Source organism: Hetaerina americana, unplaced genomic scaffold, assembly GCF_022747635.1.
Source record: "Hetaerina americana unplaced genomic scaffold, ioHetAmer1.1.p SCAF_6, whole genome shotgun sequence".
NCBI classification, from domain to species: domain Eukaryota; kingdom Metazoa; phylum Arthropoda; class Insecta; order Odonata; family Calopterygidae; genus Hetaerina; species Hetaerina americana.
The window spans coordinates 26,058,610-26,077,332 of NW_027287205.1; the positions used below are offsets into that span (position 1 = coordinate 26,058,610).

At 33.4% G+C, this 18,723-nt stretch overlaps 1 protein-coding gene across 4 annotated transcripts in view; it reads right to left on the reverse strand.

Moving 5' to 3' along the window:
- Positions 1 to 17,183, reverse strand: part of LOC139695178 (poly(A) RNA polymerase gld-2 homolog A-like) — a 41,644-nt gene extending 24,461 nt beyond the window's left edge. The window contains exons 1-5 of one of the 4 annotated variants that reach the window (XM_071593850.1): positions 17,085 to 17,162; positions 11,703 to 12,387; positions 9,706 to 9,830; positions 6,280 to 6,432; positions 4,706 to 5,078 (exon numbers count right to left, since the gene is read on the reverse strand). In XM_071593850.1, the coding sequence (XP_071449951.1) occupies positions 4,706 to 5,078; positions 6,280 to 6,432; positions 9,706 to 9,830; positions 11,703 to 11,858 (807 nt within the window). In that variant the 5' untranslated portion in view covers positions 11,859 to 12,387; positions 17,085 to 17,162. Of the gene's footprint in view, positions 1 to 4,705; positions 5,079 to 6,279; positions 6,433 to 9,618; positions 9,831 to 11,702; positions 12,388 to 17,084 lie in introns of all 4 variants that reach the window. The other 3 variants (XM_071593849.1, XM_071593848.1, XM_071593851.1) reach the window with 3 other exon arrangements.
- Between the last annotated feature and the right edge of the window lie 1,540 nt (positions 17,184 to 18,723).

Genomic DNA, 18,723 nt, shown 5'->3' on the forward strand with positions numbered 1-18,723 from the left:
ATTTTAATTTGGCCAATTACTTTTTGTTTTTCGGTTTTATGTACGCTAACAAAACTGTTTTAAGACGATTCGTAGTTAACAGAGGCAAAAGAATTACATTCACTCGCATTGCTATCTGTTATGTATTTAGAGGCACCAATTTTATTAAATTTATGTGGATTATATGTTGAAGAATTCTGCATGTCCGGGTTTTCACCGCATTGTTGTTTGAAGCCGACAACAGTTTCGCCGAAGTTTCATCCGGCGTCTTCAGGTCGAAGACGCCGGACCGAAGCGTCTTCGACCTGAAGACGCCGGATGAAACTTCGGCGAAACTGTTGTCGGCTTCAAACAACAACGCGGTGAAAACCCGGACATGCAGAATTCTTCAAGCCACCGCCGCGAAAATCTACGCAGCCATGGATTATATGTTGTTTTAACGCAAGTGTTTGTTTGTTCAATTGTTTGGGGGATTTGAGAGGCATAACATGATCTGAATTGACAAAAAGCACTGGATTCTACTTTATTTATCCCTATATATGCCATGTTATTTTTGTGGATGTATGATTTTGTGGTTTTTGCATGCGGTTTTTTTCTTTTCTAAATTACGGGTGGTGTCCTAACACCCCTCGCCACATGCCCTTGCAGCGGCTTGCAGGGTATTAAGTAGATGTAGAAGTAGATGTAGATGAAAGGACAGTGTTTTGATGACGTGGAAACGTTAAAGAAAAAAACTAGGCAGGAGATGTCTGGAATCAAAACAGTTGAGTTTGAAAAATGTTTCCAGGAGTAAAATCTCAGAATGGACAAACGTTTTAAGTACAATGGAGAGTACTTTGAAGGTGAAAAGGCTGTTTTCTAAAAATATTAAATAGCTTTAACAAAATATAGTTCTGCTTATTTTTTGGTACCCCCTCGCACAAGAAAACAATTTGAAAACCTCTTAAATGACTGAAGAAAATGAGAGACTAACATTGCATTCTATTTAAAGAATGCATTGTTGACCTCAATTTAAAAATTCTTCAAATACATTACACAGCTATACACATCTGATGCTGATAAATAATACCAGACAAATTGAGAAAAGTTTTAATGCATACAGAAAGCACTTTAAATGCCAAAAATAAACAAAAAATACTCAAAAAATATTTAATGCAAAAACTTTGCAAAAAATCAATCCTATAAATTAATGTTCGTGATATGACATTATAGCTAGTAGAAAAAATAAAAGAAAGCATCTATTGATGGTGAAATAAGCCCAAGAAATGTGATTTGTGTAGGAAAAAAATGTTACAATCATAAATCTCATGGATAATTGTTCACCTGGTTAGAAATCTCTTTAGCTTCATGGATGGCTGCAATGATCACTTCCACCCAAATTTTGAACCATGGAACTAGAGAGCACACATATTTTGAAACCATGAATTGAGAGGCGGTGTTTAACTATTTTTGGAAACCTTAAAAAAAGATCTAAGTTCTACTGAATGACAGTCATTTGTCTGAAGGAGCTTTGCATTGCATAATCATTATATTATTAATAACTTGCATCTCTACAAAAGTCACCGAATGTATAATATAGTCATGGGAATCCTGGATGAACTGGATATACCTTTTCTCCCTCATAATAGGTCAGAATTTGCTATTCAGCAGAGAATATGTATAAAAAAGTGAGCCCATTAATGACTAGCATGGCATTTCCGAGATGAAAACTAAAAATTGTTTCACTTGAAATGAAATAATGAGAAGTCTGAAAGAAAGAAATAACATGAAATGCCCCACAACAATAACTAAGGCCAACCAAAGTTGCAAAAAATGGGTGATTATAATACATATTATACTGAAACCTTTATCACCTTAATGAGTGCCTAAACGCCCGAAACAACTGTGTGATTCAAAATGATAATACATGTGGACTTAGAAAGTATCTAATGCCAGACACTTTTCTAATAGTTGAAACTATGAATTATATAATATGAATGGTTCAAATGCTCTGGGTACAACATGTTTAAAATTAATCGAACTATCCAATGGGGTAAAATATTTCATATAAAATTTTTATTGTCAGAATGAATAAATTAAAGAAATTTTCAATTTGCTTTTAACAAGATGAAAACAACCAAAGTGGTTCAATAAGAAGGTGACATGCTCATCTGGTCAAACTTTGTGAAGCAAAACATTGATGACACAGTGATTAAGAAAGCAACAATCTTATTGCCAATGTTTCAAAGACCCAAATGTATCATCTTCTTCAACAACAAGACCAACGCATTTGCAAAATCTTTACCAAATCATGTCATGAAACATAAGATTTACATTTCACAACACTTGAAAAAAATTTTCTCAAGTACTTTATATTACATAGTGATGTTCTAAGTGATTTATTTCCAACATGTTTTGTATTTTCCATGACATTGCTAATTGCAACTGAGGGAGCACTTAATGTCTGCTGTTTAGAATCCACCCTCCATCAGGCTAATAATCTAAGTATGGTTATTCTACGGTTAACAATAGCTTTTATGTTTAAGCATTATTCCATTTAAATATCTTAAGACTATCGCATATCAATGCCATTAGACCTCAATTAATTTTGTATCTAGATGTTTTTGAAGGAATGGGATATTTATGCACTTTCTCTAAGTGAACTTATAACTTCAGACTACAGTGTGAATTAGATTTGCCCGCAGTGTGGTTGGAACCTGCTTTGAAAATCAAGAGTAACTCAGAAGCAGTTTTCTTAATTTATTTGACTTTATCCCTCAATTGCTTTCTAATCGATACTTTTTATTGGTAATTCTGGTTAAAATAGCTTGGCAGTATACTATGGCCATCAATTTCTTTAAACAGAAAATTAAAGTGACCAAACTGATTTTCTCACCACTTTTGGTAGTTGAATGTCATGTTTCATGAGATATAACATATCTTTTATGCAATAAACAAAATCTTAAACATTTTCAAGCATACATTTTCCTTATCAATTTATCAGACGAGTTCACTTCTACAAGAATCCAGGAGACACTATATGCTGATATATTCCTCATTTGTTATTACACCTGAACATTTATTTTTTTATTTGGGGACACATCATGCCAAGATGGTAAGGAATGATGTTTTGCATTAATGGTGTGAAATACACTAAGTAACATAGGCTAGGTCCAATGTGGGCATACTTTTCTAAAAACTTTTGAGAAAGAAAAAATTGATTTCCTGGAAAAAAAAATTACACACTTATGGCACATATTTCACTCAGAATTACGATTGCAATTAATTCACTTCAATGAGGAGCAATAATTAAACTCTCATTCTTTCTCTAGCCATTATATCATTTAAATACATATACATTATGTTTTTGTAAGTAAGTAAAGAAATGGCCCAAATAAGAAGCGTGGTTTTGCGGGTAACATGATCATTGAAGCAAGACAACAGGTGTTGATTAGATTATTTTGAAATGTGAGTGAGCAGAAGGATGGAAAAAGTGATATGGACACAAAAGAGAAACAAGGTAAAGCCAGGTGTGGTGGAGGATAGAGAGGATTACTGGGAGAAATCAGAAGAAGGCAGGAAAGATGGATTCAGAGCTTTAGATAGTCAAAGGTATATTGAAGACTGCATCAGAGGGAAGAACGTAGGAAAGCGAGGAAAGGGAAGGAATAGAATAGGCATGTTGGATGGAATGAAGGGAGATATGAAGCACGTGTAAATGAAGAGGGATTTAATGTCGAGTTAGAGGTCAGGTTGTGTTTTGTGGGATAAGCAAGGGAATTATCATTGTAACATTGGGTAGTCTCTGTGCATCCAAATCCTACCTGAAGATGTAGAATACCAATAATAATAATAATAAAACTGGTTTGTACAGACAGCTGAGTAGACACTTTGTACATAGTAAACAGCTGCAGCAAAATTTGATAGTCTTGAATTATTTCTTTAAGAATTAACAATTTAAGTGCATCGGTTTGTTTTTTCGAATTCAGTGTTCCCTATGTTTGGCAAAATCATATTGCATTTTTCCAAAGTAGCTGCAAAATCATGTGTCCACAGATGACAGTGTGATGAAGAAACTGCCCACATACATAAAAAGGCCTATAGTAAATTTTAAATTGAGTAACAGCTCTGCAGAGGAATGGATCCAGTGAAGCCAGGTATATTCGCTAGCATACCATACACAAAGCAACCTTCAAAAAGTTTTAACAAAAAAATCAAGGGTCAACTGATTCAACAGAGAGGTAGTTATCATAAATTAAAAAAAGGTTATTTGAGATGTCATTTATATTCTACTAGGTCAAATACCGAAATTCCCTACCATTACTGCCAAAATCTAACAATCAATGATAATGGTTGATACCTTGAAATAATCAAAATAAATATCAATTATTTACAACTTGATATCTACCATTAATATTAAGTTTCCTTAGCCCTTATTACTTGAGAATATGAAACAGAAATTGACAAGTCATAATTATAATTAATTCACTGGAATTTACTTAGCAGCCTTTATCATCATTATTGGTATTCTGCCACTTAGCAAAAATTTGTGATGGACACGGACTATAAAATGGCTCAACTATGAATTCATGGGTTGACCTACACATAAGTGTACAAGGTATGCAACAAAACCAGTGGTACCAAAATAAATTTACCGTGACAATATGCATACATATTTCACTTACATGGGGATTGTGAATTTTCACCAAAGTGAGCTTAAAACCATTTGAATTCAATCCAAACCTGCCTTGTCCCACTCTCCACCTCTCTGCAGGTCCATCGGTGGGCACTTGACATTCACCAAGTGGGCACGGGACAGGAACCGCTCAGGGGCACTGGGAACCGGAGCCACCCCTAGCGGATACCTTAGCACTGAACTCAGGTCGGAATCCACAGGTCTCATCCCACCTGGGCTCATCTTCCGACCACGCTGGCTGTGGAATGCAAATGGCCGACTTTCCATGTGGAATCGCCTCTTGTGCGAATTCACCCCTGGCTGGTATGTCATGCCCCTGCCTTCACTGGAACTTATGCACTGGCCCACACCATAACACGAACTATTGAGGTTGCTCATGTTTCCCTGCATGCATCCAACTTTTGTGTAAAACTTGTACTGTCTCCTGGAAAAACAAGTGATTTCTGTTAAGTCTTGTGAGTCCCAACACTTCCTCAATGTGCACATGGGTAAGTATTGCCTTCTTGAAAAAAAATAGGCCAGGATTTCTACAGAAAAACATGCCTTGCAGAGATAATGACTGAATGTAGAGGTCCATTTGAGGTACCTTCAAACTTTAAAAAGGGACAAATTAAGGATCTTTTTCACCAAGCTTAAGGATTATGGCCTTAATAATTTATTTTTAATTTAGAGCCAGAAAACCAATTTTTCCTGTCATTTTACCCCGCTTTTCATTCAAAGGGAACAATAATTTCATATTTTTGTGCAACATTCTTGACATGGATAGGTCCTATCCATGGAGTAAAGAAGTGAGGATCACTTCTAAGTGTGTGCAGTTCAATGCAAAAGTGTTATCAAATTTATCAAGAGTTGATTTTGGCCAAATCCCACCCACCATAAGTGACCTCTCTTTTCACCTTTGCTCAACATGTGACAAGTGTCACCTCAGAAGTCAATTTAAAATTATAGAAAATCCAAGGACTTTTTTTATTAAAACTTAAGTCAATTTTTGTAATTAAAAATTGAAATAATTCAGTTATTAGAGTGGCATCTGAATCATTATACAGATAAATGATTGATCTTCCTCTAAAAAAATTTGTTTGGACACAATACACACTAGAAATTAGTTTAATGAAAACTTCGTTGCAATTTTCCACAGTTAAACTTAATGCTGATAACTTAACTGTGGAAAATTGCAACGAAGTTTTCATTATGTCTCGATTCCACAACATCACGCCTGACTCTTCACTTTTCGTAGAAATTAGTTTACTTTTATCAGCACCATTGAACATAATCCTGATTGGTTTACATCATTATGCAATGAAATTATAATTACTAACCATTTTCATTCCAAGAATATCTCAAGAAAAAAGGATAAGAAGTTTTCTTTGATAAAACTAATTAGAAGAATTATTTCTCTTTCCATATTTAACCTTTCCTGCCATCCCTAAAAAGGATAAGTAAATGTGTTTGGAATGAATTTAAAAGTTAATGACACTAGTGAAAATTGAATATTCAAAACCTACAAATTACAGTGAATTCCTTTGTTTTTCAGATCCAGGATACTTTTCTCTCCTCAATTCAAATTCAAAAGAATGAGGTCATAGTCAGGATTTCACCCAGTCCTCTATTGGAAAAGTACTTACTTTGCCCTTTTCACGTCAGCTTGCGGTCCTTTATCCATTAGTACATCATCACCAATTCCACTGCCCCCATCATATTTTTCATTTGGAATTTTTCCTGTCATGCTACTGTCTGCCACAGAGTTTAAGTGCAACTCATGATACCCTCGATGACTGCTAATATGAAAGATGACAGAGCATTAGATTGCTAAATCATGTAAAAACAGAAAAATTCAATCAACATACATCGAACATGGAACAAAAAACAATTTATCCCACTTGATATAACAATTGTGGAGGTCCACTTCCAATTAAATTCATATTTATAAGGAATAAAAATACCTTAAAAAAATATCGTCATTGTTCTGGACATAATGAAGGTAACTTCCATACATATTGGTAATTAAGCGTGAATTCCCATCAGAATATTTTCTTGTAATTAGTTTTTTTGATGGGAAAAAATAGGATTTATTGGAGAATTTTTTACTCTTTTTATAAGAAAACAGAAATAATATTTTTTTTACAATTTATATTTAATCTACTTTCAGAATTGATGAGTATTCTTTGAATTTTCATTAATTTAATATTATAATATTGAATCTTGCTCCTCCTGAGTTCACATCAACATTTTCTTTGAGCCTTAATGCTGATAACTAAATATTTTGTGAAATCTTCTGTTTATATTCATAATTTTTGGACTTATCATAGATAAACCTTATAATCCATAAAAATAAACCTAAAACAACATAACTTATATTTTACTATTGAGAATTAACATGATGAAATATAAATAAATAAAATAGCTATTGCTGCAGTCTACGAATTAAGTTTTTTTAATAAGCTTTACAATTATTTTACCCATACTTTTCAATAATTTTCTCTTTTTGCTTCTGATTAAAGTCCACCCATATTAGTATTTTACCAATATTGTTTAAAGTTAAATTTACATTCCATTAGACTAAAAATTCTATCTGCATAAAAAGTTCACTACATGACCTAACATTTTATGGTATTGGTTCTAATTTTCACCAGAGTAAATACGAGGTAAAAACAATAGAAACTACACAAATTTCGAAGAACTGCAGGAAATATGGTATCAGATATTTTAGCTGAGTCACTCATGAATGCAAGAATTTCACAGAGCTATAATTATTCATCTACTACCGGATTCATATGCATGATTTCTAGAAAAGTTCTACAGCCAGTTAAACTACTCTGATGTCCTCATCTACAGTGAATTTTCTAGGATCAAGATGGCCTGATAATGATATGACCTTATGGACTGTGGGGCAAAAGGCATGACTACAACCACTTCGTGATACAGTATTTATGGTTGCATGTACATCTGAACACCTTGTTCAATATAAGCCTTCGATTATTCTATTGAAATACTATACTTAAAGGGTACTGAACCGGGTAACTTCGTGACCGAAATGCATACAGCTCATTTTCTTCTTGACAAGAGGGCCATTAGCCTGATTGTTCAGTGTGTATATAGGTGTGTTTGCCAGTGTGTGTGTTCAAATTTCTGAACTCCTCACTGTTGGTCCTAGCATTTGGTTGAGAACATTTTTAAAGTAGCACTCTTAGGGTGGCCTATGGTGAAGGATTAAATTTCCCCACAAACCAACTTATGAGCTTGTGACTCAGCAGTGGCTTTCTTGAATAGGGGCTCTTTGTAGCAACCATGTGAGGAACCACACTAGGGTGAGTGATTGCGGCCTGTGGCCATCACTCAAATGGAGGTAATTTCCTTTAAACATACACAGGGATTGTGAGTGCCTTTCAATGTGTATTTCTTATGCTGTTGTTTTCTATGTGAGCTGATTTATGGGGTAGGAGCATTTGCCCATTAATCACCAAAAGTAGAATGGTGTGTGTTACTTTATACTTTTGAATTACCGTATTTTCCCATCGATAACGCACGCGTTATCTATACAAAAATGTTCATGTGATCGAAAAAAATGATGATGTGCATTATGTAAAATTAAAATTGAAAAAATTCAAAAATTTACACACCTACAGAAACCCACCTGTATGTACCCAATAATTTAAAGAAGAGTCTCGCAAAAATAAATGAGTCTTGAAACATGCCTTTCTAATTGGATTCTATTTTATACATATCTGCTACTGTTACAGTTATTTCATCTCATAAATCCATGAGAAAAAGAAGAAACATAATTTCTATACTTCATTAATTCAAATACATAGTACTTCTTTATTCTAATACATAGTACTTCGCGTATATGTAGTGTACGTCATATTCTATGCACATACATATAAACATAGGATAGGATACATTTTCTGGCAGTCTCACAATTTCCTTTTTCTTTCGCGAAATCAATGACTCCTACCTTAAACATTGCTGTATATGATTTTCTAGTAGTAGTAGTAGTTTTGAGGGGAGGCGACCGACAGCTAAGGTCATTTGCGCCATAGGGGAAGGACAGGAAAGGATGAAGGGTGGAGAGAAACCCGGCGTCGGCATTAGCCTACTCTTTACGAAAGGCGCCAAGGGGTCCGCGACTTAACGTCCCATCCGACGGACGGCGTACTCACTCAAAGTGCCCTCCACAAAGCACCTCAAGTAGGGATCGAGATACCTCTGAAAAATATTCAACACCGCCGGGATTTGAACCCGCGCCCTCAGGGTGGGAAGCCAGTACGTTAGCCCCCGCACCATCTCGATCCCCATGATTTTCTTCATGGGTAGTTTTTTAGATAAAGTTATAAAAGTTTAACTCAATTCAGGTTTAAAACAATCACCATGTTCACTTTCATAGAACTTGGAGGGTGTCTAGAACAGCTGAATGCCGATACTAAGTAAGTAAAGCAGACAAAATCCATTATAATCCATTTTTTTTCAAATCACATAAAAACCCAATTTTTTGTCCAATTTTCTATTTCTGTCTTCAGGATTGCAATCACTTGGCAATCAACACTGCCTCTAATAGTTCCTTCTTCATCATAACTACAAGCCTTATTTATGAAATCAAAACAAAATATTTCAACGTGTGCAGAGGTCACAATGGATCTTATATCATGCCAAAGGATTTATCTGAGACTTAGCATTTGAGTTTGCATCCAATATTGAACATACTGATATCCGTAACTGTAATAAACAAAGTACTAAAAAACCTCAAAGCACTCAGCTGGATATCGAGTGATTAGGGTACAAATATCTCATTCTCACTTAAAAGCAAATGATTTTATGCTGTGAAATTCTTACATCAATATGATATAGTTCTATCATAAGACATGATAATTTCCAACATTTACCACACTGATGTTAAAACAATAGAAGTCATTGGTTAGGTGTGTACACTTTTCTCTCAAGTTCAAAGTTGCAGATTTCCCTCCTACCCTTGAGGATCCCAGTGCCACTGACTTTTCTTGGCATGACTTCCGTCAAACCACTGATTCGAAGGAATTGGAGGTGGCATCTCTGACCTTGGTCCGGGGGAGAGTCGGCCCCTTTGAATTCCTTTGGTATGGTGCTGGTAACCAGCAGGATTCTCCGTAGATAAATCCACTCTCACTGATTGCAAAAAATCAGCAGGGCATTTCAGCTCGGCCTAGAGTAATAATTAGAAAATCACTTTTTTGTCACTTAAAACAACATGATAGAGCAATCTCAAAGATCAAAAAATCTTAAACATCCATTAGGAACAAATTTTTCGAAAGGAATGTCTCATGTGTGTGCAATTGTATTATAATTAAATAAACAAGACTGACTTAAATTAGGTAATCAAATGTCTACAGATTAAAAAAATCTGAATCCAAGATACCGAAATTGAGTCTGGGTTCCTCAAAGATGAAGGTAGATACTGATTAATTCAGATCCACAAGACTTAATGCAAAACTTTCAATCATGCTTTGGGAATTACAGAAATTATTAAAGGTATTTCTTTGACAGTAAGAATAAGTTTACCTTTAATGAGTCCATGCAAGGAAATAATAATTCAAAGTGCTTTGAAACCTAATGATATTTATCTTAAAATTCCTAAATGTATGGAACCTGTAGACTTTCAGTTCCTATTTACAAACATGAATATCAATAACTGATATTTTGACAAATATATGCTACGCATTTCTTGGGTATAAAAATTTCAACAAAAATGCAAGGTCACACAATTTGTGTCAACAAATGATAGCTTTGATGTATCTCTTATTATAATCCTTACAATTTAATTTTTTTAATAAACTCTTCAATGACAATTAAAATATTCTGAGGTTACTTATTATTTTAAATAAGGGATTCTACACTCATGAGAACCAATAATAAGTGCTATTCAAATATGCAAAACAATGTTAGAAAAATTTTGAAATACCTATGGATTCAAACATGAGAACTAATTTCCTACTGTTGAGAAAATCTGTATCTTTGAAAAGTAACTTATATTGCTAAAACCAATTAAAAAGTAATAAAAAGATTATCAATCATCCATAAGAGTTCCATGTTGAATCTTTCATTAAAAAGGACAACTTTTGACATAAAAATTTAAATATTGCTATCAACAGAGTAACACTAAATACTCCCCTTAATTTGAGCATTCACGAATGATAACTAAATACCAGGTAAAGCAAAGATAATAACATGACTTCTTACCACCCTAACCATTATTTTTTTTCACAAGAAGAGTTCATTGTTTTGCAAGAGGCAGGAGGAAAGCACAAAAAATTTGAAAATGAGAGAAAGTGGATTTAGCCTAATCCAATTTAAAACAACTCCAAAAATAAGTAACTACAACATAATTCTAGCATTAATACCATTAACATAAGGTTACAACTTAGCAATACATACAATAATTTATTAAATTTTTAAGCAAAGTATTTCTAAGGTAGCTAAAAAGAAACAAAAAATAATGGCTTGTTAGTGATTAAAAACAGTTTTTGAAACTCCCTTCAAATGAAACCTAAATTTACACAACAATAAGGAAAGGACACATATATTTCAGCTACCAATTAATATTAAATGATCTTTTTAAGAGTGTAACACAATTAGAGACTGCACATTGTCAACATTAGTACAGACAAGAGTTCAAATTTACCTTTGGAAATAAATGCTAAATAGAAATCCTACTATTTAAATATATGTAGTCAGCTATTTATAAAGTCTGTTTAGACAAGCTATGCCAAAAAACACTGAACTGAAACAAAAACTATCAATAGATCATATTTAAAATGAGAGATCAACACAAATTTTACTTAAACCCATAGTCAATTTGTATTTACTGCATAGCAGTGAAAGAAGTCTTCAATCTACTCTTTTTCACTACTTTATAGTTAATGGCTTCCAGTTCAAAATTACATAAATGGTGAGATGCTAAATCTACTTCATTAAAGGTGATACACTATTGCTAAAATTAGCAGATATTCACAGCTTCCAACCACCAAACAATGCTAAAATGAGATCATAAAAACTAACAATGTAAATATACAATTACACGTGGTTCATGTTGCACGGCTCCATGATTTCGTCGTACAAGGGAGCGCTGCCTGGGTAACATACTGGTGTTTACTAAGTTGCGCTGCTGCAGTTGTTGCGGTTGTCCCATGGTTTGCAGAGAGTGAGGCGGTAATATTGCATGATACATGGCCATTTAAATGACAGTCTGTCTTCTAAACAATTAACATTCAATTCTATCCAAGGAGGTATATTTTTTCAAAAAATTCAATGCAAAATCTGACTCAGGATGACATGAAATTAATCCTGATCATTCTATTTCAAAATCTTCCCCAAATTAAGCAGCTCCTTTAAAGTTCCAAATTATGCTTAACTATCACCTTGAGGATTGGTGAAGCACAAAACCGAACCTTTTACTCAAATTGAGAGTCAAGAATTCAGCGTAATCACAATGAAACATGTGCCACAGAACTACTTCTTGTTATTTCTATTTTTCCCTAAGCAGGACTCTGTTACAGAAAAGGTAAAATTACAGTCATTGATTTTCATCAGGTTCAGAAAACTTTTCTCACATCAATTATCCCAAGTTTCCTCTTGATAAACTTATAACTTATCTAATCCTTTAATCTGGCCAGCAAATATCCATATTAAATACCGCAGATATTAATTAATAGGGGTTTTAAAATATCTGATTTCTACTTTAATTTTGTTGACGTTTTTATTCCCTGGAAAGAAGAGTTTTAAATCATATATTCATTTAGCTTACCTTAATTTTATCTGACTAAATCATCAGAGTTTGAATAACACAAAACCTTTTTTCAATAAAATAGGAAAATATCTTTTTTTAAACTTAAAAACAGAAATATGTTGGCAGAGATATGAAAACAACAGTAATATGTTTGGAATATAATGTTCCATACAAAGTTTTGATACTCATAAAGTAATACTAACCTTTCAGACCCCCCTTTTAAAAATTTAAATTCCTACCTTAGCATGCATATATAAAATGAAATTCATCAAAACTAAAGCAGGCTTAATGAACTTATATTAAATTCATAATGTACACAAGTAAGTAGCCAGAAGACATTGAGTTTTATATCTAGTCAGTGGACGTAAAACATTTAGCAGTATCTAAATCATGAACTCCCAAGTATTATTACCATAATTAAAACCTATGGTGAATTTAAACATAGGCACTAAGCACTTCTTCATGATGAACTTAATTACTCAGTAAATGACTTTTTACTTTGGTTGCAGAACTGTACGAAGACATGCCTTCAGAAAATCTAATTTGTTAAGTTTCCAATCTACTAAAATGCAGGATATAAAAAGTATGTTTGCCATATAACTGTATAATTTATATCGAATGATATACATATTATTAAATACAAGTAATACAGCCTGCCATGCCTTGTTTAATACATGACATTCTATGTTAATTCTTGGACAAATAAGGCATATGATGCCATTATCAATCATGACATCTACACAGTACATGCATTAAAACCTTAATTTATATTAATTTGTTCTGTAAATTTTTCTTTATGCCAAATTACCAAACATTTATTGCTCCACGAGCTTTTTTCCTCTGAAAGTCAGCATCTAAACTCAGGGTGAGCTCTAACATAGTATTTTTTTGTACACAACCATGCTACGCAATGCATAATATCAATATTGCTTAATGTGTAATGGCGATGAAAAGTCACTAACTGAGACTATCATGTATTATATTCATGCTAACTATTTAGTACCAGAAAAATGACCCATAATATAGCAAAGAAAATTATCCTTAATGCAAAATCCTGAGTGACAAATTGTAAAATTGTGAGAAAAAAAATATTAAGATTTCAGCTCCTACAATTGGAAAGGATAAGGTGCACTAATATATGAATTAAGACAGACATTTCAATTAATATGATTTGCCATTAGGTAGTAAGAGAGACAAATATCAATCGTGAAGTCACTTTCCCAAACCGAATTAATTTACCAGTGCTTCCCATTGGCTACACTTAAGGAAAGGAAATACGTAATATCTAACATTGCTTTTAGATAAAAAGGATTTGTTAAAAGAATAACTGCCATCCGAACTATTGAGGAGAACAAATTCAAGCATGTAGGGTATACACAGGAAGCAATGACATAAAATGATGCAAATTCAAATCTGCCAACACCAGATGGCCTGTATATTTTATAATATAATTAAAATTCATTTATTACACGATAGATTTAAATCTTGCCCCAGCCATTGATTTTTGCAAGTGAAATGAGATGACCATAAGAGGTTACCAACGCTATAACTAGCTACTATTAGCTTACACAAAAATTTTAGAAGAGAGAGTAAAATATTTCTCTTAAAACTATTCTTTCAAATGCACTTCCAGCAAGTATATTTGAATGCATTTGCATTGTGATTTATGCATTTTTCTGCAAGTAATTACTTCCACCAAATAGAAAATGAAATATTAGAAAAAAAGGTAACTTATTCAATAATAATCAATGTTTTTACAATTGAGAAAGATAATTCATACAGCCATGAAGTAATCTTGTATCCTAATAAAAATGTGGTTTACTTTCAAAATTGACAATGAGTGAGTGAAATCAATATTCTGAGGAATATTGCAGAAGGAAATGGGAACGAGAAGTTTGTACTGGTACCCATTTCATGAACGAAACTGGACAAGTAAGGGTCATAAGTTCTGTACACATCCTAGTATTATGTCATTATTTCATTTAACCTTAATTTATCCTCCTTGAGGATAGTCACTCTTCTTGCATAAATAGAGAATTATTTCATACTCAGATATTGCACAGCATATACCTATAGTTATCACTATTGACATTATTTGAATTATTTAACATATTTATTTCATCTATCAATTAAGAAAAACCTAATTTTAGGCATTTCATGCCTGTTGTTGGATCACCCTATGGAAAAAACCCTAGAGGTGGCTTACAGGGTACTATGTAGATGAATTGGAGAATAGGAATGAGCTATGGAAACGAGGTCAACAACACACAGTTGTTTGTTGTCACTTATGTTCATTATTTAATAGGCAGATGAAACTATAAGAAAGGACAACAAGGACGGGAGAAGGGAACTGAATAGCAAGTTGAGTCAATGATGATGGTAAAGAAAGAAACTTTGCACTTCCACATAAAGATTTAATACTTCACGACCATGGTGTCAATGATGTGCAGCATCAAAACCATGGTCGTGAAGTATTAAATCTTTATGTGGAAGTGCAAAGTTTCTTTCTTTACACTCATCATGAAGGAATTCCACAAAGTTAAACCTGAAACTGTTAAGTTGAGTCAAATTTGTGATTGATCAAGTTTGAATTAGTCATTCAATCAAGGGAACATAGTTATTGGTATTTTATATCTCATTTTTTAATATAGTTTAACTTCAAAAAGATACATAAGATCAAGATAAACCACTAAAAAAATCACTTAGAGTTTTCTAAGTACTGCAATGAATATCAGATATTAATTTTGTGAGAATAAAATAAAATCAGTGTAATAATTCATGTATTTACACAAAATTCTGCAGGAAATATGTGAGAGCATTCAAGACGACATAGCAAGAATTGCATTAATCAAAAGAGCATTTTCAAAATTAAAATGCAATGGTAACCTAATTCCAGAGATAAAATTTCCAAATTTCTGAGTCCTTTAATATTGAATGACAAAATACATGGATCAGAACTTTTTTAATAGTTTTAAGGACATTCTATAAGCCTCCAGCACACTGATGAGAGGTTTCTAAGACCATATCATGGAGATTAACAGAAAATTGTTTAGAGCATAACAAAGTTTGGAACATGGACTGAAGAGAAACATAGTTAAAAGTTGCTTTAAAAGGAAGAGTCTATCTCCCTCTCACCAACTGGCCTCTCTTTCCACCAGGCTATGAAATCCCATCTTTGAGTATTTGCAAACTCATGAAGCTGAAGAAAGTAATGATGAACCTCTGGCCATTTTCAAAATAAAAGTATACAGGCATACACCAGCTGATTTTCTTTAATGTAACAAGCAAAGTTTTAACACACTGTACTTGTTATGGATATCTTGGGAATGATGTTTGTGATGTGATGAAACCCAGCTCAGTAAATTAGAGAAATATATTTATATTATGAACATAATTCTTAAGTTCCACAAGGTGGTGCCCGAGACCTTTTAAGTATGACCTTCCAACCATCCACAGTAACCAATCTTGTGTGTGTTTCAATATAGAGGGTAATTCACTCCAAGTCTGTCATTTTCACAAATTCAGGATTAGAGGCAATTTCCTTTCTGTGCTACCTGCAGCTGTCTGCAAAATTATAGAACCCAAGGAAACACAAAACTAGGTTTTAAATAGTTTTTCAACGACATCCTAGGATAATTTAGTCAGTATCCAAACTCTCCATCTACTAGGTTAAAATAACTCTGAATGAAGAGTTCATGGAAGGTAAAGGCAATTGAGGGCAATGGCATCTAGGGATAGAAATGGAAATCATAACAGGATAGGAGGAAGTGGAAAAAGTACTGCACACCATGAAGAGAGAAAACATATAAGCAACAGGAATAAGAGTACTTTGGCCCGTGGGAAGACAATGACATGGCATTCATTGGTCAAAGACAATGCACAAGAACTTCCAAACAGAAGAGACAAGGTAGTAAAAATATTACAGAAATCCGTCAAGGTTTTAAAGCCTAATATACATTTTAACTGTCTGACGAGTAATTCAAGATATTGTTGTTTTCTCGAAATAATTCCAGCTCAAATACGTCAAGCATACTTATCATGTTGGGATTTGCTAGACTGAATATTTTCACGAAAGAAATATTACCATTAACGGTAATGAATTCTCAACAGCTTAATTTTCAACGAATTTCTTCACCCGGTAAAAAAACAGTAATTACGGTCCTAACCATCAAAAATAATAGGCTTCCTTACCCATAGTCTCTGACGATTTAACATTAATGACTATCTGGTTACATTATTCAACACCTTATGTCAACCCGTATGGTCAATAGTTTTGATTAATTAGTATACAATATTATCTAGGCATACATGAAATCCCATTATTTATGAGGGAATGTCCTGGAGACAAATATCGCTTCGTAAGAGTAGCATTCGTAACAATATTCCCCATTCACACAGGCAAATGCTTTGAGTCTTAGCAACAATTTAGGACAATAAAACCAGCTATACTCATTTTAAATTACTACCATATCAAGTAAAAATACTGTCCTCAATTAGACTATTCAAAAATAACAAGGGGTCGACAGATGTCGAGGATTGATCAAGTCGAAAGGCTCAATATCAGAACAAAGTACACGTTAGGTACTTCCCGAATAATGAAGGTCAATATATTATTGTAAGCTACTGACTACAGTTGAATAAATTTCTAAAATGTAGAAAAGAAATAAAATTTACCTCGTGCACTTAACTATGAATGCCCTTGGCCATCTTGTGTTGTCCGCTATATTAGACTACTACCCGATTCCACGAAATACACAACCTAACCAACCTACATAACACACCTGACTTCAGCTGTGCGAACACAAACAAAACAGAATCAAAATATCTTTTGAAAAGCTGAAATTTAACGAGACGAAGTATTGTGCACGGTGTGCGCTGTAGTATTCATAGTTCAAGTAATATTTTTATTATTTATTGTGATTCAAGAATTTTTTATCTTTGAATCTGCTGAACGTCTTTGAGGCTGACCAAAAACAGGAATAATTAATTTAAAAAACCAGGCAGCTGAGTATTCCTTTTGTTTGTTGTATCTACAATACATACATCTTTTCATTGAAAATTTGCACTTTCCAGTTTTATTTTATTCTTAGCGAATCTTTGGTACAGTCGAATTTCAGGATTAAACGAATATACAATGAACATTTGGGGAATAACAATGGTGCCCAGTGCCTATCCTAACTCACGAAGGTATCGGGCCTTCGGGTATCTTTAACCGAGTATGATTTTCTATTCTACCTTTTCCCGTACTTTCCTGTGTAAATCCATCCCTGTTCGCAAACCTCGAATTACTAATATTGAGAGCGATGAATAGGTAAAATGATCCCTCATAATCTAATCATCCTGCCAATATAGTCATATATACATTGCCTGTGTCGCTGTTGTGAGAGAATGGGGGTAACAAAACTATCAAATGTCTTCCAATAAAAATGTATTCTTTTAATGGGGACATATTTAAATTCAAATTGTTTCACATGCCTGTCCTATGCTTACAATTTACCACGTTAAAGTCAAACGTAACAATACTCCATTTCCAAAGCGAAAACAATGGCAAATGTTTTTAAACAAAGCAAAACTGTTAATTCGAATGAAGCTTAATGTCAATGCACTCTTGCAAAATCTGGTGAATTTGGATGTATAATTTGAGTATCAGTTTAATTAATATTATCGATATCAATAGATAGCCTCCCAACACATTTTATGACAAATTACATTCCATATATTCAAGTTTAAGTTTCTGGGGTCATAGTCTACAATTTGTTTATCTAGAGAAATTTACTAGGCTCTGTCTTTTTCCTACTTTTCCAGAAAAATTAAAGAAGTAGTTAAATCTCAGGGAAATCCTAATTACTCAGCCAGTCGGGAATTCATCAAACTCCAAAGGAAAGTTTTTACCAAAATATATTTCATACATAAATCATCGTGGACTTATAATTAAAATGTTTTTTGTAATTATTTTAATTAGCCTAGTATTTGGAGAATCTTTATAGTGGGTTAGTTTCGGTCCTCGTGACCCTCATTGACAGGATAGAAATGTTTTTGTTTCATATACAACAATTGAAATCCACATTGGCATTAAGTACTTGTAAAACCTTCAATAATGCAAAATAGATAAATATTTCTTCACGGAAAATTTGATGGAAAGACAGAACGGTAAAAAAAACCCCTCTATTGTGTTCAAAATTTCATTGACAGCTACATTTCCCAATAAAAGTTCACTTAACCTAAATGTGTAAATGTCATATCTCCAAACTCATGTTTAGTGTCAATGGTCTGCCTTCACGGAGAAAATATCATGCCTGTATAGTAAAAGCAT